The sequence below is a fragment of the Artemia sp. Qi Xiang Cuo genome, chromosome 5 (genome assembly GCF_049724085.1).
Source record: "Artemia sp. Qi Xiang Cuo chromosome 5, ASM4972408v1, whole genome shotgun sequence".
NCBI lineage: Eukaryota > Metazoa > Arthropoda > Branchiopoda > Anostraca > Artemiidae > Artemia > Artemia sp. Qi Xiang Cuo.
Window position 1 is genome coordinate 30,198,868 of NC_142798.1, and position 27,028 is coordinate 30,225,895.

Consider the following 27,028-nt stretch of genomic DNA (forward strand, 5'->3'; position numbering starts at 1 on the left):
GTAATCAAATGTTAATATTATTTGATTTATTAAATTTATAAAAGTCAAAACAGGCCCATTCGACTGGAAATTGAAATGGATAGTACCCTTTTTAATAATTAAAAGTGATTGGAGGGTAACTATCCCCCCCCCCACGCCCCTCCGTCCCCCCAACGCATACAAATCAATTTTGTCGATAGCCAGTTTGTTCAGCGTATCTGATTTCCAGATAGAAACAATGTTTTTGAGGAGGATACTCCCCCACAACCCTCAGGGCAAGAGTTTAAAGTTATGCCCTGGGGGCACTTAAGGTTTTTACAGAAGGCGTTGTCGTAGAAACTTCAAAACTGGCTCATCGATTGGAAATTCAAAGGGCTAGTACCCTTTTTGATAGTCGAAAGTGATGGGAGGGCCACTGGCGGGCCCCCCCCCCGCCCATCATTCCCCAAACACATCCAATCAAAATTTTTAGATAGCCATTTTATTCAACGTAGTTGAAAGTTTTCGAAATTAGGTCTTTGAGGGTGAAGACCCCTCCCCCGCCAGCCCTCAGGGCAAGGGTTGTAAGTTAAGCCCTTGGGGCATATAAAGTTTTATTGAAAGCGTTGTCGTAGAAACTTCAAAAGGGCTCATTCAATTGAAAATTGAAAGGGCTAGTGCCTTTTTTTTTAGTTTAAAGTGATTGGATAGCGACTAACGCCCCTTTCAGGCCCACCATTTTCCCAAACACATCGAATTAAAATTTTGAGATATCCATTTTGTTCAACGTAGTTGAAAGTCCTGGAAATTTTGTCTTTTAGGATAACCCCCTCAGAGCCCTAAGTACAAGGATAGTAAGTATTGTCGTGGGAGTATAAAAAGTTTTTATTGAAAGTGCTGTCGTAAAAATTTCAAAAAGGCTTATTCAAATAGAAATTGAAATGGTTAGCGCCTTTTTAATAGTTAAAATGAAATACAGAATGACTGAAGCCCTCCTAATGCCCATCATTTTCCGAAACACATCTAATCAACATTTTGAGATATCCATTTTGTTCAACGTAGTTGAAAGTTCTGGAAATTAGATCTTTTAGGATGATAATCCCCTCAGAGCCCTCAGTGCAAGGGTTGTATGTTATGCCCTGGGAGCATATAAGGTTTATATAGAATATTGTTGCATATGATTTATAGAATAGATTTTAGTCTTCCTCAAATCCAATTTTTATTTACAAGATATTCTACCTATTCATGAGGTGGAAACTTTGCGAGTCGCTGGCTGGACGCTGGTCTTCTTCAGCAGTATCTCAGCATCTCAGCAATATCTACGGCATCTCAGCAGTATCCTAAGAGCGACTGAGGGTATTCTGTTCAAACTTTCGGGGCTACTTCTGCTCTTGAAATTTAACCAAATCAAAAGAGCCTCAGTGTATCCAAGCTATTAAAGAAAGTAAACAGACTTTTTTGTGAATGGTATCAAGTTTTCCATTTCAGGTGAACTAGAGGAGGTATGAAACTAAATTAAACAGTACTATTTGTGTCCATATTTTTAAAAGGGTGTATGTTGTTAAAAATTGCTGAACATTTTTCTCCAGCATACAAATAGCAGGCCAAACTATAAAGTCTTAAAAAACGAAAAGATTTAAAATGTTATTTTCTTTTTCCTTGAAAAAATTATGTCAATATAAAACGAACAGAAATTAATTAAAAAAACTTTTTTCCACAAAATAAGTTTTTCAAAGAAAAGTAAAGAACTCTATGAAACAAAAAATGAGCAAAAATAAAATCTACCAAGCTTGAAACTACCACAAATCGGCAACGAAAAATAAAGGCCAAACAGAACGAACAGAAATTACAATTAATAACAGAGTCAAAATCCAAACGAGCAGTCATTAATATAAGTTGGGCACAAAACCCCTATGCATCCCCAAGACCAGAACAAGATTTGCAATTTACTTAAAAAATACAAATGAATGTGCATTGTCAGTTTAATATACATATGCTGATATTTAGTAATCAAATATTAATATTATTTGATTTATTAAAGTTATAAAAGTAAAAACATTTATGTTTTTTTTTCAGTAAAGTGCAAATTTTGTTCTGGCCTTGGGAAGGCATAGGGGTTTTGCGCCCAACTTATGTTAATTTCTGCTCGCTTTGAGCTTGACTCGGTTATTTATTGTAATTTCTGTTCGTTTTGGGTTTTATTTATTAAACTGGAGCATTCCTTAACAACGCAAAAAAAAAAAAAAAACAATTTATAAAAAAATATTTAAAGCAATTTAACTCTTTGGAAATCAAAATTTAGTGTTATAGATTTAACTCCTTGGAAATAGAATGAAATATAGAAATTCTTTGGACTAGGAATTTAGCATTACAGAATTGTCCTATTTGAAAATGACTGGAAGCAAAGATTTTAATATTTGCTAAAATTAAACATGACTTTAGTATTTATTCCCAAAGCATTGCTAAGGATGGGTGCAAGAAAATAATAATAACAATAACAATAATAATAATAACTAATAGAAAAAAATAAAGAAAATTGGAGCATTGCTTAAGAACGCCAAAAAACAATTTATCAGGAAGAAATAATACTAAATTTTTTAGTTTACATCAGAATGAGGTTAGTGCGCAGCACAAGTAGACAGTTTCTAAATTAGTTATGGCTTATTGCGCAGTTGTATTTTGTTGTCCAATCATTTTTTCGTGCAGAACCTGGTTCTGTTGTCAGAGTTTCTCTTAGTCTGAATATCTATGAGACTTAAAAGATCGAAGTTCACGGCACAGTTAACAAAGTCCAAAAACTCGGTCAAAACTGGTATCTAAATTTATTCCTCAGATAAGTTGGCCTCTCCGCATAGCATGTACGGCACAGCTACTGGAGAGGATATATTCAATGAAATGGAAAACAAATATTTGCTGATTATAACTGGACTGGACTAGTTTCAGTTGCTTGACTGTTGATGGAGGAAAGAACATGAGTGGCATAAAAAAAAGATTGGTTGGTCAAGTGAAGCAGATGTGCAACGAGAAACACATTCCATATCAAATGTTCATGCACTATATTAATCACCAGCAAGTTTTGTTTGCAAAATATATAGACATATGAGTGTAGGCCTACTGAATCCTGTGCTGAAGACGGTAAGCTTAATAAGGTTACAGGGGCTCAACCGTAGACAGTTAAGAGACATGTTGAAATATACAGACACAACATCACACGATTTACCATATTGCACAGAAATAAGATGACTAACTTCTGAAAAAGTTCTGAGTACGGTATTTGAATTAAGAAAGGAATTACACGAATTCCTAGAAAGAAAAGAAAAGTCACAGTCATTACTGTCTTATGAAGAGTGGGCATGGAAATTGGCCTTTACTGCAGACATTACTGATCATTTAAAATATCTAAACTTAAAACTACAAGGAGAGAAAAATCTAGTATCTGATCTATGCACTCACCTAAAGGCCTTCAGATTTATGCTTGTCTTGTTTCTAGAACAAGTACAAGCCAACAACTTGAGGCACTTTTAGCAGTACAAGGTCTTCATGGCTGAAGCGACAGCTGAGTTCCCTACATCATTTGCATGCAAGATCACCAGAGACTCCCAGATGCAGTTTCAGGAGTAGTTTTCTGACTTGGATTCAAAGGCAAAAGAAGTGAGGCAATTTCAACATCCATTTGAAGCAAATGTGGTCAGTTGCTTAGATGAACTGCACCTGGAAGTCATTGTGTTGCAAGCAAATGACCTCCTTAGAGACAAGTTCGAAGAAGGACTTTTGAGTTTTTACCAGTTTTTGCCCAAGAGAGACTTTCATAATATTAAAGCTTTTGCATCACGGTACCTTTCAGCCTTTTGAAGAACAATTTGTGCGAACAGACATTTTCGAAAATGGAATACGTGAATAACAATTTGAGAACTAACTTGTCTGATGATAATGTCAAATCACGTGTTGATGTTAGGCAGATCAAGTCTAAGGCCAGAAATATCTACTATTTTGGCATCCAGGAAACAATTTAACAGTTCCAACTAATACTGGTGTATCCGTGTAAATCACTGTATCAAAGTGTTATTAAATAATACTAAATATAATATTAAATGATATTAATATTAATATTATAGATATAATATTATGAAATATATAATTAAAAACGACATCCATGTTTTGATTCTTTCTCATTTGGAAATGGATCTGTCTAGTGTGCAATCGGCCCCCTAACTTCAGTTTGACAGTTAATGCGGCCCTCCGGCAGAAATGTTTGGAAACCCCTGCTTTAAAAGATAAAAAAGTGTTAGAAAGGGAGGAATAATCCTCGAGCAGTTCTTGTTTTATTTTCAGAGGAGTATTGCTGAGAGTGTAGTTTTAAATGTTTCAGTGCTGAAACGTTTAAGGCTGCCCAAGATTGTTTGACTCGCTATGCACAAAACTAAAGCCATATTATTCCGCTACAAACTGAAACTTTACCAACTTTATCTTACGTAAATCCTCTGTGAGAAAATTAATAAAACCCACTTTTTTGGCAGCAGCTCTTCAAAGAACGTACCATTTCAGATATATTTTTTTTTTACAGAAGACTGGGAAATCTGAAAAATCTGTTTCGGGTTTTCACTTGTGTCGGGGATCCAAAATGCAGCGAAAATGAAATAAAAAAACTAGCTCTATTTCCGAACTATTTCTTTGGGTGAGAAAAAGTATGCCAACTACTTATTGAACAAAAAACTTTTAAAAGGTGACCCTCTACCTTCGGGCGATTTGCTGTTTCAAATACTAAAAAAACTTAGATGAAAAAAAAAGTGATCTCAAGAATTGAGAAAGGTTAAAGAAAATACAAGTATGGATAAAAGGTTGCGTTCAACAAACTCTTGGCAAGTAAAAAAAAAAACAAAAAAAACACACATCTGAAAGTGCTTACGCATGTCTTGTTAGCTTGATTATGTTTACATATTAATAGATAAACGCTTTTAAATACAGTTATTGGTTTATATGCTTAGACATTCGAACACATTATATGACCAACTATGATTAAAGGCAGAGGGCCGCCTGTATCTTTGGATCTAAATTGGACAGGAGAAAACAAAATGCCTTCTAAACTACTCCAGCCAAAATAATTTGCCTGAAAATTTGGAAAGCAGATAACTAAGCAATCAGGAGCCCATCTTAAAATTGACTTTTTCAGATGAGTGAATATTCCGTAATTATTAGAATAATAATAGAGAAAAATGCATAAGGAAAAACAAAAAGCTTCTAGATATGAAGTAAATGAGGAAAGTATTATGTACAGAGGTCAGAGTCAAATGAGGTAAAAGAAAAGTACAAATAATCCTTTTAACAGTTATTGGCAACACCAAATGGACTACTGCAGCTGCGCATTCTCCTCTTCCACATCAACCTTTTCAGAGCTTCACTCTTTACCCCGTTGCGTGAAGTTCTTACTTGCTTTAACTGTTTTCTAATGACCTCTTTCCGGCTCATTCGAGACCGTCCTCCTTCTTGTTCAGCCCAAGATAAGATTGTCTGAAAGAACATTTTTTGGCACCCTACCATCCTTCCTCCACAAAACTGACTTGAACATCTTGTATATTCTTTTATAATAGCCCCAAGGTCATTACTAGCCCAAGGTCGTTTTTTTGTTGGGGGGGGGTAAGAGGTTTTACCGACTGGCTGGCCATTTTTACCAACTGTTTTGCCAAAAATTAGCATAATGTCCGTTCCGAATACAATATGTAAAATCCCTGCACGATTTGGTAAAACCGCTGCATTTACCAACCGAGATTAAAATTTCGGTACATATCATGTCACTATTTTAATGCTGTTTATTTAACCAAATGGAAAAATTGTGGCACCATCTGTAAAATCACGGCTGAAGTCGGTAAAACTGCTGCGTTTATCGAGTAAGTTCAAAATTCCGTAGATGACATGCCAGTATTTTCGTGGTCTTTATTGAACCGAACAAAGAATTTTAGCCACGATTTGCCGACTTCTTTTTTTACCGAGTGACCAAAATCATTACGGGGGCGTCCCCTCCCCCATATGTGACGGCCCTGAATAGCCCAAGACAGTAAGATCAAGCAAAATCGTTTCAAACAACTTAGAAAATTCCAATATAGTCGACATAGTGTCCCCTGGGACTTCAGAAAATGGAAAGGCCAGGAGACTTGATTCAAAAATTTATGTTCCACATCTAACTGACACATTCAAAACGCTCATGCTTCTTTGTCCTGATTAAAATCTGCTGCTACCTTGATTTCTAGTATACTAGTCTTAGTTCTAAGACTGATCATCCTATTTTTCCAAACTTTATTCAAATCCAAAGACAATCTCTGAGCCCAGGGCCATCCCTAGGGTTGGTGGTGCATGGAGAAAAAGTAATTGCAGCGCCTCCTCCCAATTCAAAAATAAGCAGAAAAAAAAATCCTAATCAAAGTAAAAAATCTTATGAATGTGGGCAACCCCCCATCAATGATGCCCCCCAGCTGTGACACCCTGTCCGTTGATTTTGAATTGAAAATCAAGTATTTTGCAGTAGGCATCAAGACATGGCTAATCATAGGCAGCACAATCCCGCTGCCTAAGTAAAGAACTATGTTGGCACAATGTATTATTAATTTTTTTTCTTTAGACCAGGGCACTTCGTACCGAAGTAGTTGTCGTAGAAACTTCGAAAAGGGCTCATTCGATTGGAAATTGAAGTGGCTTGTGCCCTTTTTAATAGTCAAAACTAACTGGAAGGCAACTAAAACCCCTTCCATGCCCCCTATTTCACCAAACACATGCAACGAAAATTTTGAGATAGCCATTTTGTTTAGCGCAGTTAATTTCCAGATCGGAAGTATGTTTTTGAGGAGGACACTCCCCCAGAGCCCTCAGGACAAGGGTTGTAAGTTATACCCTGGGGGCATAAAAGGTTTTTTATACAAAGCGTTGTTGTAGAAACTTCAAAAAAGGCTCATTCGATTGGAAAGTGATTGGAAGTGATTGGAAGGTAACTAACACTCCTTCCACGCCTACCATTTATCAAAACACATCCAATCAAAATTTTGAGATAGCCATTTTGTTCAAAGTAGCTGAAAGGTCTGGAAATTGTATCTTTGAGGATGACCCCCCCCCCCACACACAGCCTTCATGGTAAGGGTTGTAAGTTATGCCCTGGGGGCATATAAGGTTATTATTGAAAGCTTTGTCATAAAAACTTGAAAAGAGTGCTCATTCGATTGGAAATTCAAAGGGCTAGTGCCCATTTTAATAGTCGACAGTGATTGGAGGATAAATAACACCCCTCATAACATAAACATAATTTACATGAATTCGGAAAAAATGATTTCCGGACTTTTAACCAAGTCGAACAAAATGCCTATCTCAAAATTTTAATTGGATGTGTTTGAGGAAATGGTGGGTGTGAAATACAAATGAATGTGCATTGTCAGTTTAATATACTTATACTGATTAGTAATCAAAATGTTGATATTATCTGATTTATTAAAGTTATAAAAGTAAAACATTTATATTTTTTCAGTAATGTGCAAACTATATTCTGGCACTTGGGAAGGCATAGGGGTTTTGAGCCCTACTCATGTTAATTTCTGCTCGTTTTGAGTTTGACTCGGTTATTTATTATAATTTCTGTTCGTTTTGGGTTTCATTTATTTATCGATGCTGATTTGTGGTAGTTTCACGCTTGGTAGAATATTTGATTTTATTTTTGGCCATTTGTAGTTTAATGGATTTCTTTACTTTTCGTTGAAAAACTTATTTTGTGAGAAAAGCTTTTTTAATTAATTGTAGAAAAAATCCAAGACAGATAGTCCGAGTAATTGAGAGGCAAAAATGTTTAAATGGCATGGTAAGTGTGGGAGTAATTATGACTCTCTTACTGGACAAATACTTATGTGTTAGTTTTTGGAAAGGCACGCCTGCCTAGAGTCTCAGGCAGGTTGACCAAGAATTTAAAACTGACATAGGACCCTTAGATTGCCTGGAATTAGAGGCAAACAAGGCACACCCGCCTCTGGTCTTAGGAAGGTTGGCCAAGAATTTAGAATAGACACAAGACCATTAATGTGCTTGGAATAACAGGCAAACAATCGTTTAAAGCCACCTTCATCTTCCAAATAGTACCTATTCATTGCCTAAGCTCAGCCCCACATTCTGAGCAAAGTTTAATATTTCACAAATTTTACAAATTTTTGGGTCACTTGCCCGAGACTCTGGGAGGGTGGGCGCCCCCATATATTGTTCCAAATTCCTCTCTCAATTTAGCACTTGTTCACGGATGCCCACCGTCACCAATCACTTTCCAAATAGTATCTATTCAATGCCTCAGCTCAGTCCAGCATTCTGAGCAAATTTCAACTTTTCACAAAGCTGTCTCGGTTGCCCCCCTTTTGAACTGCTCTTTCTGAATCATAGTTATTCTTTATATCTTCACTGCATCCACCCTCCTGAAAAGCCTTTGCATTAAACAAGTTCAGAAATACCTTTGATATCTGATATTACGATGTTATTTACTGGCAACAAATAAGTGTTTAGTTGATAAGAGTCAGCTTCAATCCCATGCCAATTTCCGGGGTACATCCTAATTTAGTTGCCACTTCGACATTCTTCTTAAATTAGAGTCATTAGCAAATATTTCCCATTTTTTAGCTTTACCAAAAGTTCTTTTATATTCAGTGTGACTTCCATATTTTACCTCTATTAATTGTTTAGATATTAAACAACTTCCTTTTTCAATTTTGAGAAACTTGTGTGGAGATTTTCTGAATTTATTCAACATAATCAATGATAAAACATTATGATATGAGCGATCTCAAAGTTTTATAAGAACAATAAAACATGAAAACTTAATTCGACTGGGCAGCTAATTATGTATAACCTGTACTCTGGAATCTTTGAAAGTTCAAGATTTATAATCGTTTTTTTTTTAATAATCTATAGATTACAATTATGTAATGTATGCTTATTGTTGCTTGCTTCCAACCAGCAAGCTTCATTGATCAGTATTGATGTAGATTGGTCAATAGCTATGTGTTTGGTTTTGCGTTATATTTTGCAAGGGCTTGTGTGTTGTTTTATTTTTTGGGGTTAATAAAATGTTTCAATTGGATCTTCTTATGAAATTTGTCAAATTTTACAAAATAGACTGACCGGAAGTCACGCTCGCAATATTTTGGTATGATTTCTTTTAAAATCTTTTCGGACTTGTTGGGATGTGGTCTAACAAGCAGTGGCGTAATTTCGTCAAACTTCCGGGGAGGGGAAGGGGGGGGGAGTGTGGGCAAAGTTGGAGCTAATTTTCCAAGCTCAAGTGAAAATGACAATAAAATAGAAAAATGATCCATATATTATCATAAAAGCAAAGATATACTAAAGAAAACTGATCTGTTTCTCTGGATACTTGAATTATGCAGGCTTATCTTAGTTTTGACAAGATCTTTTGCAGAAACTAATTTTTAGCTGGGGGGGGGAAACTGAGGTCTGCGGGGGAAAACTTGGATCTGGAAGGGGAAGTTGCCCCCTGCCCCATAACAAATTACGCCCCTGCTAAATAAGGGTGGAAGGGGAAGCAGACTAGCTTGTAAACCACCTAAGGAAGGTTTAAAAATCCGACGAGTTTACAATAGCAGCAATGAGTTAAATTTTCCGAACAATGTTGTTCAACACTACCACGGTATTATTTAAAATGTTATTGCTGGATATACCGACGCTACATGAAGGAGATATAAAAAAAAGTGAAGAGACGGTGGGAGAGGAAATTCATGACGTAACCGTAACAGTGAAATTAATAGAATAATGATGTTAACGATTAGCTCACCTTGCGGGTACAAGACCTTCCTTTGTTTCCCCATTGACCTGATTAAGTTTGACTAAGCACATGCTTGACTGACTGTTATGTTCTACTATTTCTACTTGCTGGCCCTTGACAACACTGAATTCTTTACCTCGTTGAGATCCACTAAAATCACTGGCTATCCAGGCAACGTCAGAAGAGGTAGTCTGAAAGAGAAATTAAATGTGTTAGTCATTCAAATAGAAAACTGTCTTTATTTGAAGTGTATAAGAAAAATTTAACATCCGAACCGAACAACTGAATACATCTTATGGATATGGCTTTGTATATACATAAAGCACAATCTTTCCAAAAATAATAAGAATATTTACCCCTGCATGCAACCATTACTGTAAGAAAAGTAGCACTAGGGGGAGGAGCTTTTAGATCATCATTTGACCTTTCGGCCAGACCTGTTGCAGCATCCAGCGAATTAATAGAGCGAAGTTATGTGTGTTCATATCGCCACAGCCTCAAATGTAGGAAATGATCAAGCAGCACGAAGCGACAAATTTCTGCTTTAAGTCATCTTTGACATGATAAAACAATCTGACTATGAGAGACGTTTGGTTTCTAGCTAAAAGAATTACGAGACATCACAGAACAACAAAAGAAACGGTACCTCTTATATGCAAGTATGTACCATGAATAAATAAGAACATTAAAAAAGTTTTTGCAAGCGACTAGGAAAACAAAGATCTTCATCAGGTGGGTCTTGAACTATACCAATGTGAGCGTCGGTACAGAATTGTTGGTGATACATTAAAGTGCATAAAAATTGGAACACATTACAAAAATAATGGGATGGATTTCAAAGAATACACATTACTATTTCTAGCTATTTTGGCAAACTGGCTCAAAAGGACCAAAACACAAAGATAAAAAGTTCTGGGATAGCCAATTAGCCTCAAAAAATTAAAGAATCTTTCAGAAAAACTCAAATTTCTAAGGCAAGACTGCCATGCGTTGGCTGAGAGGGTGACACAATGTCTAAAATATTCGGTGATTTTCGCTCGTCTTAAGATTAAATCGCTTTTATTTTTATACAGCCTACGCTTGCATTTTACTTCGACACAAAAACGTATATCCTTCCAACCAATTTCTTGTTGTCTATAACCATGTTGCGAAATCTATAAATTACGACCACCCAGCGAGTCGCGTAGAAACAATTGAAGGCCACCAAGTCTAAAGAAACTTGCAAAATCTTATTCCTAAAACTGGAATTCTAAGTTGAAGCTTTTGCAACTGTGAACAGTTTCTATTCTTAACGTAATTTTTGTCACACGCATGAAACGAGAAAAAGGGCGTTTTTAGGTCATACACGCGTCTTAATATTGGAAACAATGAAAAAAGGTCAAAGATCAAATTCGGTATACTGCCAAGTACAATTATGATCTCGACAAGGGCTTGTTGAGTAGCATTTTACATATGCACATAAAAACCATATACAGCCATATATAGCCATAAAGAACACGTACAAAGTTATTCTACAAATATTTGTTGTTCGTAAAAGAAAAGAACTGACTTTCAAACCCGGACAAATCCTAAAAGCAAAAAAACCCATCCAACTTGATAGACGGAGTTTTACAGTCAAATGACATAATTTCCACTTTACTGAAAAAAAAACTACAAAAAACAAATAACCACGGATTGTCAGTTTAATTGACATATACTGATATTTATCCCTTAAAGTTTTGATAGTTTTATACACATAGTGCCATCTGGCTAGTTAAAAATCTCCAAATTACATAATTATAATAATATAAGTTATTCTTCAGATATTGCTTTGTCACTTTTTTGAAAGTCCACATGCTCATAGTTTGTTTTGATTTATTTATACATCCGCCTAAATATTCCTTAAAAGCTTCACCTTAATGCCCTAAGTTAGGCAGTCGCAATGGTTTTAGCAGTAATAGTAGCAGTATGCGCATAGTACCTTTTGTTTCTTCAACATCCCCTTCAGCCCAAGCTGAAAGTGTCAGCTTAATACATACCATCAACTAAACCTGAAGCATTTCTGATGCGTCTGAAAACAATATGTGTGGGCATAGTGTGTTTCGAATTAGTTACATACGGTTTCTATATATCCCAAATTTTTTTGTCTTAATATCCTTAGTTTTAATAGCAGTAGTAGCAGTAGAATTAATTGTAGTTGCCTAAGCTTTATTGGCAGTAGTAGTAAAAAAAGTAGTAGTAATAATAGTAAGTGGTAGTAGTGTGAATAGAAGCAGTGGCATTAGGATACAAATATTTTCTTTCGGTTAGTTCAACATCCCTCACAACAAGCCCTGTTATTTCTAACTTCACACACCAAACTGCTCATAAGATATTTATGTTACATCCTTTTGAAAAGCAGCATAGAGACGACGTGCTGTGATTCAGTTTATCTTCCACCCTCAAAATTCCTTGAGAATTATACTTTCGAAGCGTTAGGCATAGTTGTAATAGTAATCACAGTAGTAGTATTGATATTACTAGTAAAAGTATTGAATAGCGGTAGGATTACTAGCAGTAGTAGCATTAACATACGTCCTTTTGGTCAGTAGAACATCCCTCTCGTTCAGTCCTGGAAGTTCCAACTTCATAAAATTAAACTTAGCTATAACATTACTTGTATATCCTTTTGAAAACATGTATCTTCATATACTTCTTGAAATTTCCATCTCAATCCTCTTAATCTTACAAGTAGTTGCAATAAAAGTAGCAGTAGTAGTAACAGTAGAAATAAATGTAGCAATAACAGTAGTATTAGTAGTAGTGTGCACATATTGCCTTTTGATGAGACGATCTTCCCCTTTAAGCATTCTCTGAAAGTTCCAACTTAACACCCACATTAATTCTTGAGATACGCTATTTTGACAGTGTTCATGCATACAGCGTCTTTTGATGTAGTTCAAGTTTCCCCTCAATATTATAAATGAAGTGGTGTGGTAATAGTAGTGGTGGTAGTTATAGCAGAAATGATAGCATGCAAATATTGCCTTTTGGATCATCTCCCTTATCATTTTCTGAATATTCGAAATAAATATACTCAGTTATTCCTGTTTTACACCCTTTTAAAAAACCGTCCATACGCGCATAACGAGTTTTAATTTCGTTCAACATTCCCCTCACCATTCTCTGAAAGGCTCACCTGAATGCCCTTCGTCTTCTTGGAAATATAAAGGTCAAACATGCATAACTTTCTCATTAATATATAATATGTATAAACAATAAACGAATTGCCTTGCTTACAGCCCTTGTCCTGAGGACTATAAGAAGGTTGACATCCCCAAAAACATTGGGGGAGGGAGCTGATTACCCTCCATTCATTTTTTACTCTTAAAAAGGGCACTAAAACTTCCGACTTCCAAGCAAATGAGCTCCATCCGCTTCAAAGTTTATACGACCACCCGTTCCATGAAAACATTGAATGCCCCGGGGCAAAGCTTATAATTCTTTCCCATGGGGTCCCGTAGATTGTGTTCACTCTGAAGATATAATTATACTATCTTTGGACTGTTGGTAGTAAAAACGTCACAATTTCGGCCGAATGCGTTAGGGGAAAATAGGGTGTCAGAGAGGGGGGGAGGGTCTAGTTGCTCTTCATCATGTTTGAATCTTAAAAGGGAAATAGAACTATACATTTCCAATCAAATGAGCCTCTTCTAAAGTTCACCGAACCACCCCTTCCAAAAAACCTTATATGCCCCTGGGGCATGACTTATAGCCCTTACCCCCAGACTATGGGGGATTTTTTCAAGCCCAAAGTCCTTATTATATAATCTTTGGACTATTTTCAATAAAATTGCTATCTTAAAATTTCAATGGCTTTGAACAAATGGCTATCTCAAATTTCTATCGGATGTATTTGTGTAAAATAAGCGGGGGGGAGGGTGACTGCCCTCCGATTACTTCATAAAATAGCTCATAAAATAGCACTAAGACATCTGATTTTCAATCAAATGAGCCCCCTCCGGAGTTTTTACGGCCATGCTTTTCATATAGCCCTTATACGCCCTCGGGGCATAACTTATAACTCTTGCCTGAGGGCTGTGGCGGGGGGGGGGGACGGTCATCCTCAAAAACATAATCAAACAAATGTGTTTGTTTCATCCTCAAAAACAAATTTGGATCAGATATGTTTTGGGAACTGATGGGCATGGGGGGGGGGGGCTTGTTGCTCTCCAACCACTTTTGACTAATAAAAAGGGCACCAGCCCTTTCAATTTCCAGTCGAATGAGCCTTTTTCGAAGTTTTTACGACAACAAATGGCCATCTCAAAATTTCTATCAGATGCATTTCTGGAAAATACGAGGTTTGGGAGGGGGCGTATCCACCCTCCGATCACTTTGAATCTTAAAAAGGGTACTAGAACTTCTGATTACCAATCCAATGAGCCCCCTCCAAATTTTATACGATCAACCTTTCTACGTAAAACTTATATGCCCCCAGGGCAAAAATTACAACCCTTGCCCTGAGGGCTGTGGGGGGTTTGTCATCCTCAAATACATAATTTCTGGACCTTTCAACTACGTTGAACAAAATGTCTAGCTCAAAATTCTGATTGGATGTGTTTGGGCTGATGGTGGGCGTGGGAAGGGGGTTAGTTGCCCTCCAATCACTTTCGACTATTAAAAAGGGCACTAGCCCTTTCTTATTTCCAATCGAATGAGCCCCTTTCGAAGCTTCTACGACAACAAATGGCCGTCTCAAATTTTCTCTCAGATGCATTTCGGGAAAGCCAATGAGCCCCATCCGAAGTTCCTACAACCACCCTTTCTATATAAACCTTATATTCCCCCAGGGCTTAGCTTACAACCCTTGCCGGGAGGGCTGTGCGGGGGAGGGGGGTTGTCATCCTCAAAGACATAATTTTTCGGACCTTTCAATTACGTAGAACGAAATGGCTATCTCAAAATTTAGATCGGATGTTCTTGGCGAAATGGTGGGCATGGTAGGGGGGTTAGTTGCATCGGATCACTTTAAACTATCAAAAATGGCACTGGCCCTTTTAATTTTCAATCGAATGAGCCCTTTTTGAAGTTTCTACGACAACTCCTTCGATACGAAGTGCCATGGTCTAAATCCCCCCCCCCCCCACCCACAAAAAAATAAATAATACACTGTGTCCACATCGCTCTTTACTTAGGCAGCGCAATATATGTGTGTTAGATAAATAAAATCGCAGACTGTAAAAACAAAAAATATTAAATTTTATTATTTAAATATTGGACTTTGGCTCTGTTTGTAAGTTGAATAAACAACTAAACTATTCAAGTTGTTATTTCGAAATATTGGAAATCATCAGGAAGAAGAAACGCTATTCCTAACTTAAAATTAATGCTGAAAAAAAATGCCCAGGTGTAAATGTATAACCGTTCCACTACATAAGGGGACATGTTAAGAAAACAATTCTTACTTCAAAATATACAAAATAATTCTAGTGAACATATTTTCCAGCGCGAGAACCTTTATCTTCACTTTTTTCTCTATATTTCTAGTTTTTCAATCACATTTTTCAATATTTATGTCAATTCTCCAAGTCTTGAAAATCGTTTATAAAACAAACACCCAAGAGCCATCTAACTAATCTAACATAGCCTAACTTAACCTAATTTATCAATGTTTGCCTATTAATACCTTTTTGGTAGATGACAGTGATGCTGTTTAACTTTTATATGCAGAATATTTGAAAACGGATAACTGCAGTCAAATATGTTCATTTTTCACAGTTTTGTAAAAAAAAATTCTACAGCAGTGAAAGAAGTATTGACATGCAAAATATGTCAACTAGGATTATTTTGCATATTATGAAGTAAGAAGTGTTTTCTTAACATGTCTCCTTATGAGGTGGAATGGTCATTCATTTACACCAATAACTAAAACCTGTAGCATAAATGCCTAAAACTTGCTACTATAGCAACTTCTTATCATTCCTCAACTTGGCAAGATAAGGAACGAATCATTCCTTGAAAAAGCAAGAACAAATTGCCTATTCCTTTGTAGTTAACTAATGGCAACATCATTTCTTAATAAGACGTAGAAAGTGAGGAATGAAGCTTTCATAATAAAACAGGCCTTTAGCTTCAAATGCGTCACCGAGCAGCAGTGCTGTGCTCTGTGCTCGACAGCACTGCTCTCTTTCAGAGAGCAGTGGTGTCTCTGAAAGTGGGCAGCTCAATAAACAGTTTTTCAACAATTCAAAACGATTCGTTAATTTCAGAATTCCCACCCGATAGCTTCGGGCCAATATTGTTGTTTGGCACCACAAAATTGCAGAAAACACCCCTTGGCTTTGAGATAATCTCATTTGCTGTATAACAAAAACACTATAACTGTCATTTTCACTTGGAATTATCCTTTTCTCCATATTCTAGAACCATTGGTTTAGTATGATCACCCCTTAAAAAAGAAAAAAAAAGAGAAACGAGCAAAAAAAAACGCACCCTCGATCATCCTTCTCGGGAAAAATACTAAATTTCTTATTTTTTGTAGATAGGGACCTGAAACACTGCATTAGGCTTCTCAAATATGCTGAATTGGGTGGTGTAATTTTCAACGAGATCACTTGCCCTTTTGAGGACGTTTTCCCATTTTTTTCAAAAATCAAGCCTTTTTTTCAAGCTCACAACTTTTGATTGGTAACTTAAACTCATGAGTTTTGTATTTTCATATTCACCATAAAAAGCCAATTATTCTGATGAATACATTAATATCAAAACTCTTTTCTTGACATTTCAGTTACAATTGGCACGAGTCGTTCATTCCTCCTAGTTCGTTATTACGAACTACGAGATTCCGAACTTAATTTTAGTTTCTAAGATTGGATCAGATATAGAATCTAATCAGCCGTTGACCCCCAGTACAACCATGATTAGGATCATGAAACACTGAAAATGAATTAAAGTCATATAAACCGTCACAACAGAGCTCGTAAAATGATTATTTAAAAAAAAAAAGTTTAGAAACCGTGCAAAAACAGAAAATGTGCAAATGGATTTTATATGCAAAAAAAGTATTTCCGAAGGTTGTGAAGCAATAGGTTTATCTTCAATCAAGCGTGCCAAGTCATAGAAAAAAAGTGCAAATAAAAACAAACGTACACAAAACGAGAAGGTTATCAAAAGAACAGACATAAATTATCCCATGAAACTTCAAAGAGAAGAAACACCCAATGCATAAACAAATTCTTGACCAGATCCGATAAGAAGAAGAAGAAAAAATAACAAAGCTGCCAATTCAATTTTGAGTTGTCAAGAAATTAGCCCAAAAACAGCCTAATTACGATTAACTGTCATCAAAATTTAATAGGAATATATCATCTCCGTCTTAAGCACAATGAATTTTTTAGAAGATAATATAAAGGGTAGTGCCCATGAATTTGGTCAGGGGGGGGGCGGAGCTTGATAAAAACAAAGTTACCGTGCAAAAGTTGCCAAAGACTGTATTGATCATTCCCTTACCACAAATCTACAGTCTAACGCTTACAGAGAACAAGGTTTTGTTCGTGTTTAAGGTTTAATTTTAATCTTTAAAACAGCTCGGAACGTTTCTTCAATTGAGCTTAGGCATCAATGGGCAATGGGCTCTAGCTTTGGGTGGAAACTGGAAAGGTATGGCCTGGACAAAAAGAAAGCAAGCAACGTAAAATTTGCAGTCTTTTAGGTAAGTTCGTCGAACGCTTCATGTTGTAAGTTTTTATGTTGATTGGAATGGTTTTACTAAATAGCGTCTTTGAACTATTTGGGAGATAGTGATCATACGTAAAACCTGGAAGAAAGTTAAACTTCCTAACCTGAAACCTCCAAAATTCATCAAGTGATAAATCTGTGAAGCAATCCATTGCAGTGGCGGTTCAAGCCTCTCTTGCATCCGGGGCGAAATCTTGACTGGTGCCCCCTCCCCTGTCTCCCACAAATTTTTAGGCAAAATTTTAGCCAAATTTTCATTTATTAACAAAACAATTTTTAATTTATTAATTGATTATGTATTTTTAAACATTTTTTAAATTTATTAATTAAATTATTCAACATTTTTGGTTTATTTTTGTTTCATTAATTAATTAATAATTTAATAATTATCTTCATTTATCAACTGCGCCCTCTATTTTATTTTAGTAAAAGTAAAATTTCAAAAATTGCAAAATGATTATAACCATTAGATTATCAAATTTTGCGCCCCTAAAATTTCTGCACCCGGGGCAAGTACCCCCTTGGACCAGCAAAGATGTGCATTGAGAGTCGAAGAGGACTGGGAAGTGGATGGAGTCTTCTAGTATAATCCGTAAAAATTGAACTAGAGTAATAACACGGTCTCAGGCATGTAAAATAAGAGCACCTATTGTTTTTCAAAAAGGACACTTAAAAGAACTATCGATGAACTCCAGCTCAAGGAAGATGACACAAACTATGATCAAGAACTTTCAATGGTGACGCATTGGGAAGAGAGTGCAAGCAAAGACAACATACAACTAACGACTTGACTTACTTTAGTCTCTTTCGGCATTTGTGGCTCTATTGTGACTTCTTTTATTATGGAGATCCGATGCATATGGTTGCAATTTTTTACGCGATTTGGCACTATACAAAATAGCTGCTAGAGGTTAAGTGCGGGAATTATCAGGAGAATTCGGCCTAGGAGGTGCGTGTCGCGTACACGCCCTTTGAAGGTGATTTCTGTCAGCAGGTCGGCTGTCATTCGTTGAATGTGATCTAGGCAGCAGAACTTTTTACTTCTGATCCAGTCCATGATGGCTTGAGAACAGCGATGAGTTAATGGTGGCCTTCATTGGTGCCCAGTCAATATAGGTAATCTCCACTATGAGGCTGAGGAATTTAGTTTCAAATGCAGATATTCTTCGCTCATCATCAGCTTCCTTTGGCCAAGTTTCACTTGAGCGCAGAACTATAAAGACTATTAGAGAGCTAAAGAGTCAGACTATACAAAGACGTCGATAGCACCTTGCTTTTCCAGCCTGACAGTTAGCCCATGAAACTGGAACTAACCAAGTCTTACCTTCGCCCATTTTGTGGGATTCTCACAAAGAAATTGCCTAAGTAGAAGAAGTACTCGACATTTTAGCTGGCTCCCTTTAATTATCATCTGCACAGTCCTTGGCGGAGGGTCTCAAGATGACTGCATGACCTTGGTAGGATTCGACTTTAACTCAATTCTACGGGGACGACAGTCGGTCATAGTTAGACAATCAATTCTGACGCTAGTTCGTCTTCGTCTGTTTAGAGAAGGTGTTCTAAGCTATTAAACCTCAAATTATATTGGGTATTCAGTTTCAATTTGACACAACTAATATCGACTCAATACCAGATTACTTCATTCTTCAGAATTTCAAATTCTACAAACAATGTTAACAGATGTAAACTGTAAACTTTTGACTATTCATTGTTTGAAAATCAGATACTAAAGTTTGAATACTTTGAGTAACACGAATTAATACGCTTCTCCTGGAAGACAGTCCAAGTAATTAAAAGCTGGAGTTGACAGGGATTAGCCAAATGTTCAGAAAAGACTGAACTTGAATGTTTCTGAAACTTAATAGAGCCAAACCCTTTAGTTTATTTACGATAGTTATTTACAATCTAACCTAGCGGTGGCCGGCGTTTACCCCCCCCCTCCTCCCAGGAAAATACCCCGCGGAAAATACCCCCCCCCCCCGGAAAATATCCCGCCGTGGAAAATAAGGCTTTCCAAATTTGAGAATTTTATTTGGGTTTTATTTTTTTAATTTCCGAAGGGGGAAGGAATTTTTGTACTTGTCTATTATGCGCCACTCACTCAAGTTTCCGCTGTGTAAAATTCGAGAAAACACCGGTTTTTTCGTTAGTTTCTTCGTTACCGTCAACCGGGGTGACTTTTACATAGTTTTCAACTTTAAGGCCCTCTAGGAGTTAGCAGGGTGGTAAAAAAAAAATCTAAAACGAGTGCCAAAAGAGCAACTTTTGCTACGAGATGGCAGCCTGAGACGCTTAATATTGCATCTCTAACGCAAGCACTTCATTTTTAACGATAATTTCGTTTATCAAAGTCACCCGGCTTTGGGGTAACTTTGACAACAAGCTTGCACCATCAACCTTAAGACCGTCAGATTTGATGTAAAAATCGATTATTGCTATCAAATGTATCAAAAGCGATAACAAACATCAGTTATTACAAAATTCATTGAAAAAAAAAAGCCTTCAAAACTGACCAAATCAGTTGCTTCAGTAAAAGAATAACCCTAGGGGATCATAAAACAAGACGGATCCACCCCAAAAACCAACTGACTAGAGGTTCTCGAGGTGCCACTGACCTCAGAAGGCTTTGACAACACCATTTCTACGTGACTTATGTAGACACAGCTTGTTTCTTCTGTTAGCACGAACTTGTAGCTCGAAGAAGCCACGCGCTTTAGAAATGTAATTTTCAACTCGATGTCACTTCCAGCGTTTTTATTTTCATCCTCGGTCAGACCAAATTGTCTGTCAACTCTGGCTACGTATTGTGATATGGAATTCTTTCCAGCGAAATTGATCACAACGTAGTCCCCCTCCGTAGCCTGACCCTGTCTGTCAGGTTCTTCTGCAGGTCCCATGCTGATATCAGAGTCCGAACCGTCGTCGAACCGAGGGTCCTGTTGTAAACAGTCAGAACTGACATCATCTTGAACAAACTGTGGGGATTTTCTCTTCAAAGTGTTTGACTTCTTACTTCTGGCACTTTGACTTTTGTCAGGAACAGTATAATCCGAGTCAGAGCCGCCGCTGTCTCGGGCACTAGTCTTCTGCTACCCTTTCTTTTTATTGCTCCTCTTGGCTGTGGCATTTATAACGTCTTCAGACGAGATACTATTTCCTGGAGTAATTTCCAATCTTCGACCCCCACGCTGTGAAGCGATATCATCTTTCCCATAGCACATACGCGCAAGCATCTCTGTAATTGTTTGTCCGACAGTTTCGACAATGTCGCTTGTAGTTGAGTCTTCCCTGGGCATTTTTGCAATGACGGCATCTTTGTTTATTAGAAATACTGAACAAGCCTTGAATCCGTTTTTTATAGTCTCTGTAGATGTTTCCCCATTTCATCCCACAGTCGAACGATTAGGGTCTTAAAGTGCTCTTTGAAAACTGTGGATTTGTTTGATTAGCTTGTCTTATATTCTGTTAGGACCTTCCGCCATACGCGTTTCATTTTTATAACTGTCAAAGTCACCCTGAAATACCGTTTCTCCAAGGGGTGACTTTGACAACTCACTCATCTCCTTCCGTTTTAAGGTAAATCTCTAAATACTTACTGGGCGGCTTTCTAATCATATTTATAAGCCTACTAATGACTCATAACAAAAAAACAGTCACCTGTTCTTTCGTGGTCAGACAAATTTTCAGTATCCCTGAACATAACGAAAAGTACTTACTTTACACAACGTGTTCACAAGCAAACACTCTTTACTCGATGGACGCCATTTCCACACTGACTGACGAAGATAATCTAAAGAGCCATCTAGAATTTTCTCGGATTTTTTCGTCCCACCACCTGCCGCCAAAAGTCAAAAGAAACATTTTTCCATGGTTGTATCAATGTCACCCCTGATTATCAATCTCACTCCGGTTGACCGTACTTTAGAAATAAATTTGGGCTATAGTTTTGCACATTAGGGGGGGGGGGGGAGTAAAGTATAGTGGGTCTGCATGCAAAATTTGTTTGGTAAAATTATTCTGCATATTAGATAGATAGATAAATAAGTGTATTTTAAAGCCAACTATACGGCCATGAACACAATCAAATAACAAAAATGAAAGGCACAAATAACATAAACTTTGATCAGCGATCATCACAAACACTTAAATGAAACACGACATTAACCTAATAATACTACTTAATAATTGGAAAAACGATCATTGAAAAAAAGAAACATTTAACGCTTGGAAAACACTTAAATGAAACATTACACTTACTTTATACTTTTTTTTTTTTAGTTGACAAAATTTCCAGATACCTCGCTATTCTTCTCCAAATACTTTACGCCCCCCCCCTTTCCCCTCTATGTGTAAATATAGAGCACAAATTATATATTTACCATATATTCTGTAACCTGTCTTTGTCTTGTCTCACACTAAGCTGAAAAAAATTAACAAAGACACCGGTTTTTTCTCAAGTTTTAAACAGCGTAAACTTGAGTAAGTTTCCCATGATACACAAGCACCAAAACTCCTTCCCCCAAGGGAAATAAAAAAAAAATCAACAAAACCTTCTTTTCCACGGGGGGGGGGCTATTTTACGGGGGGGGGGGTATTTACCGGAAGTAAAGTATTTGGACAATTAAGAAATCAATTCTTTCTGGGTATATGGCCACTAAAAAATTACAGAAGAATAGCAAGGTATCTGGAAATTTTTTTAACTTAAAAAAAAAAAGTATAAAGTAAATGTAATGTTTCATTTAAGTGTTTTTTCTAAGTGTTAAGTGTTCTTTTTTTCAATGACCGTTTTTCCAAGCATTAAGTACTATTATTAGGTTAATGTAGTGTTTCATTTAAGTGTTTTATGGATCGCTGATCAAAGTTTATGTTATTTGTGCCTTTCATTTATATTATTCTACTGTGTTCACGGCCGTATATTTGGCTTTAAAATACACTTATTATCTATCTATCTAATATGCATATTAACTGTACCAAACACATTTTGCATGAAGGACAGCTATACTTTACCCCCCTCCTCCCCCTAATGTGCAAATATAGTCAAAAAAAATTTTCTAAGGTAACGAAGAAACCGGTTTGTTCTCGAGTTTTACAAATCGTAATCTTGAGTCAGTGGCGTAAAACACACAAGTATCGGATTTTTTAATGGAGAGAGATTTTTAACGTAAAGAGCAAGGTCTTGAGGAGGAGGCAACCCCTTTCATATATGTAATACTTTCAGTTCGTTTTAAGGTTTAATGTTGCTCCTCACTTTCAGTTGAAAAACTTGTTTTATTTTAATTTAATTACTTACAGATAGTATTTGTTAATGGGAAACATAGGTTTTCTAAAGAAAAGTAAAGAGCGTCATTAAGCCAAAAATGAGCAAAAATAAAGTCAAATAATATTCAAAGTAAAAACTATGGAGTATAATAGGAAAAAAAATTAAAAAGATATTAAATATTTTTTATATGAAAAAGACTATGTCAATAAAAAATGAACGGAAATTAATATTAAAAACTGTATCTACAAAACAAGTTTTCCAAAGAATACTAAACAGCCTCGTTAAGCCAAAAATGAGTAGAAATAAATTCAAATAATTTTCCAAGCCTAAAACTACCACAAATCACCATAAATAAATGAATTGAAACGAACAGAAATTACAATAAATAACCTATTCAAACTCAAAATAGCAACAAATAACATGAGTAGGGCTGACGACCCCACACCTCCTCAAGACCAGAACATAATTTGCACTTTACTGAAAACAAAATACATTTTAAAAGTTTTCACTTTTTTGACTTTAAGAAATAAAGGAGTATTAAGACTATAATATCAAACTGACAATACACGTTTTTTTTTTTTAAGTAATGTGAATGTTGTTTTCTGGTCTTAAGAAGAGATAGTCGCTGTCAGCCACGCTGCACTAACCTTTTGTTTGCTTCAACCTTAACTTTGGTATCTATTGTAATTTCTGTTAGTTTTGGGTTTCATTTATTGGTTAATGGTGATTTGTGGTAGTTTTACACTTGGAAGATAAGAAAAATAAACTCTTAGAACTTGACAACACTTTCGTCGGTAAAATTTAAACAATTTAGAATTTGTTGGTTCCCAGAGCCAACCATCCTTTCAAAGGATAGCCAAACCTTCTTAGATTTTTGGGTGTCATATGTTTTAGCTTAATTTTGATGTTTTTTTTTCTTCGCCTATGTTTTTTTTTCTTCTTCAATTTTTTTTTCTAATTTGGCACACGCTACTGCCAAAAATTGCAGAAGTTCATATGGAAGTCTTTTCAACACAAATGGATTTCTGTTTTTTTTTTCTAAGTGATTAAGACACTTCTGGTGGGTAAATTCCTCTTTTTCCCGTTCCTTAGCACTTTTCAACGAAAAAAAAAAAAAACTCAAATAAAAGTTACCAATTTAGAAACATCATTTTCCACAGGGGGGGGGGATATTTTCCGCAGGGGTTACTTTCCGTGGGAGGGTATTTTTCGTGGGGGGAGGGGATTTTCCGGGGAGATTTCCACATTTGGTTATTTTCCGGGGGGTTAAACACCCCCCTCCCCCATTCACTATATTCATTTATGTTATTTTACTGTCATGACCGTATATTTGGCTTTAAAATACACTTATTTATCTATCTATCTAATACACAGAATAATTGTACAAAACCCATTTTGCATGCAGACCCGTTATACTTTACTCCCCCCCACCCGCCCCCCAATGTGCAAATCTATAGCCCAAATTTATTTTTAAAGTAACGAAGAAACTAACAAAAAAACCGGTGTGTTCTCGAATTTTACACAGCGTAAAATTGAGTGATTGGCGCATAATACACAAGTACCAAAATTCCTTTCCCCACGGAAATTAACAAAATAAAACTCAAATAAAATTCTCAAATTTGGAAAGCCTTATTTTCCACGGGGGGTATTCTCCGGTGGGGGGGTATTTTCCGCGGGGGTATTTTCCAGGGGATAATCGCCGGGGGGGGTGTAAATGCCTAGAACCCTAACCTAACATGCAAATTATATTTGGAGTGATGTAAGGCACAGGATTAGAAATTTACTTTCTCAAAACCTTTTTTTTTCATCGCAGAAACACTAGAATAATTAGCTGGTACACTGAAGTTTTTTTTTTATTATTATAATAATCGAATCATTGTTTGTGATGATACAATGAAAGTTTCTTGTATATTTCGAGATTATTAGCGTATTTCACAACTTAAGGAGATTTTATATGCCTCACTTTTTAAATATTGACACTGTTTTTTTTTTTTATTGTTTTACCTATACCTATTATCTCCACTTTATCAGTTTCTGCATAGTCCTACATCAGTTTTACGTTCCATTCCGGGCAAAGTAGTAAACCCATGCCAATGTTAAAAAAAGAGATTGAAAAGACTTACAAGCCGCTCGCGATACAGAAAAAATAAAATAAATAAAATCAACAATGAAAAACCATATGATTATTAAGCTGTAAAGTAGCCTTTGTAAAGTAGCCTGATTTTCAACATTGCTAGGCATTCAAAATACAAAAGAAAAGAAGCTTTTTATTTACGATATATCCGGTTTAAATGAAGGCACGCATGCGGAGGTTAATGTGTGGTGCAGAAACCCGAAATATTAAACTGGGGAGACGGGGAAGGGTGCCAAAAAGCGGAGAATTGGTGAAATATACGAAACAATGTGAAAAATTACGACAAAAAAGTTTTCCAAAAACTCCCTTTGGTTTTGATTTTTCTCAGGGGGTAGTGTAGTGTTCCTCGTACGATTGAGAATTTTTAATCCAGCCCTGTCGTTCCTTTCATTAGGGTGCAAAAAGTAGACCACTGCAACCCCCTTGGACTAACTTTCCATGAATTACAAGATCTTACAACGAGTTACAGAGAATAAATACACATTATTGCTTTCTAAGTAAAAGTCGATCTATCTGCGTCATTTAGTGGACCCAATGTACCGTAAAATGATTGATAGGATCAAGTATCGAAAAAGGGTTAAGACGAGAAAGAAAGAGCTGTCGAATACCTCCCATTAACAGAGGGTTTATGGAAAACCTCTCCAGGTGCGTCTGGTCTCTCATTTCTCTCTTTAGGCCCTCGAATACACCTTATAAGCAATATTTAAGCTTTTATATAATATTATATATAATATTATAAATATTTAATATATATATATATATATATATATATATATATATATATATATATATATATATATATATATATATATATATATATATATATATATATATATATTATATAATAATATTATAAATATTTGTAATATTTTTAACTGTAATTTTTTTTTGCTCTATTGACCAACAATCCAAAAACCCAATTCCTTGGCTTACCGTGGGGCATTCATATGGAGGTGCCTCACCGGCCTGAACAATTTCCAAGCTGACATCTGCTATTACTTAATGAAGATATGTGTGCTAAAACATTCAAACACGATTATGTACGAAATAGCCATTAATTACACGAGCAAAGTTTAATTCATAATGGTAAAATAGCTTATAAATCTTAATTACAACATTTCCAGGTGCCCTCAACTTATGACAATTAAAGAACATAGAGTTGAATGAAATACATTAAACAGAACGAAATATGCACCAATGACATTCTAAATCATGGCTGCAGGGGTAGTTGCAAACTAATTTGGATGTCACCTAATATCCGATGAAGGTCTTTAATCCGCAATGAATTTGAAGATAAAACACTTAGGTACGCAGTGGCGTCAATTAACGAAAATTTAGGAGAGGGGCAAAATATATTTTCAAAATTTAGGCAGGGGGGGGGGGAAGTTTGTCATCTTTTCAATTCTGTCAATAAAAATGCAAAAAAAAAAAAAAATTCCATGAGATTACCCCAAAAAGATATTTCTCAGGTATAAATATATATATATATATATATATATATATATATATATATATATATATATATATATATATATATATATATATATATATATATAATGAAAGAAAGGTTAAGGTGCCTAAGGCACGTTGTGCGGATGAAGGATGACAGATTACCGAAGATTGTTCTTTTCGGCCAACCGTCTAGGGCTAAACGGAAAGCAGGTCGTCCTCGTTTGGGGTGGGAGGATGTCATAAAGAAAGATTTAAAGTAAATGGAAACTTCGTTGGCCGGTGTAAAAAAGGAAGCTTTGAATAGATTGGGATGGAGGAGGAGCGTGCGTAGCTGTGTTGGCCTCAGGCGGCTTGGTGCTGCGGTGAGTTGTTAGTAGTAGTAGTATATAAATATATATATAACGCTTTAGCAAATTTCTGATTTATCAAAAGTACCAAACTTACTATAAACTAAACTAAATAAGTGTATAATATATGAAAACCCGATATTTGAGGAGGGATCAAAACGACCTCAAAAGGGGTCAGATAAGAATATATTCCTCGCTCAACACAAATTTAACGTTCATTGGAAGCAATTTTGAATTAATTTTTATCCAACATATTTAATTGTGGTAAGTGACAGTGTTACCAAAGCATACAATGGTTTGTATTCTTCTCGCAAACTTGTATTATTTTTTTGGCTAAAAATCGAATAAAGAATTTTGAGCAGGAGATCATTCGAAAAGAGCCCAAT

General features: G+C 36.1%; 1 protein-coding gene across 2 annotated transcripts in view; it reads right to left on the bottom strand.

Annotated features, from left to right (window-relative positions):
• Positions 1-27,028, bottom strand: part of trio (trio Rho guanine nucleotide exchange factor) — a 456,894-nt gene that overhangs the window by 176,679 nt on the left and 253,187 nt on the right. For both annotated transcript variants that reach the window (XM_089089484.1, XM_089089483.1), the window contains one exon: positions 9,761-9,942. In XM_089089484.1, the coding sequence (XP_088945610.1) occupies positions 9,761-9,942 (182 nt within the window). The remainder of the gene's footprint in view (positions 1-9,760; positions 9,943-27,028) is intronic.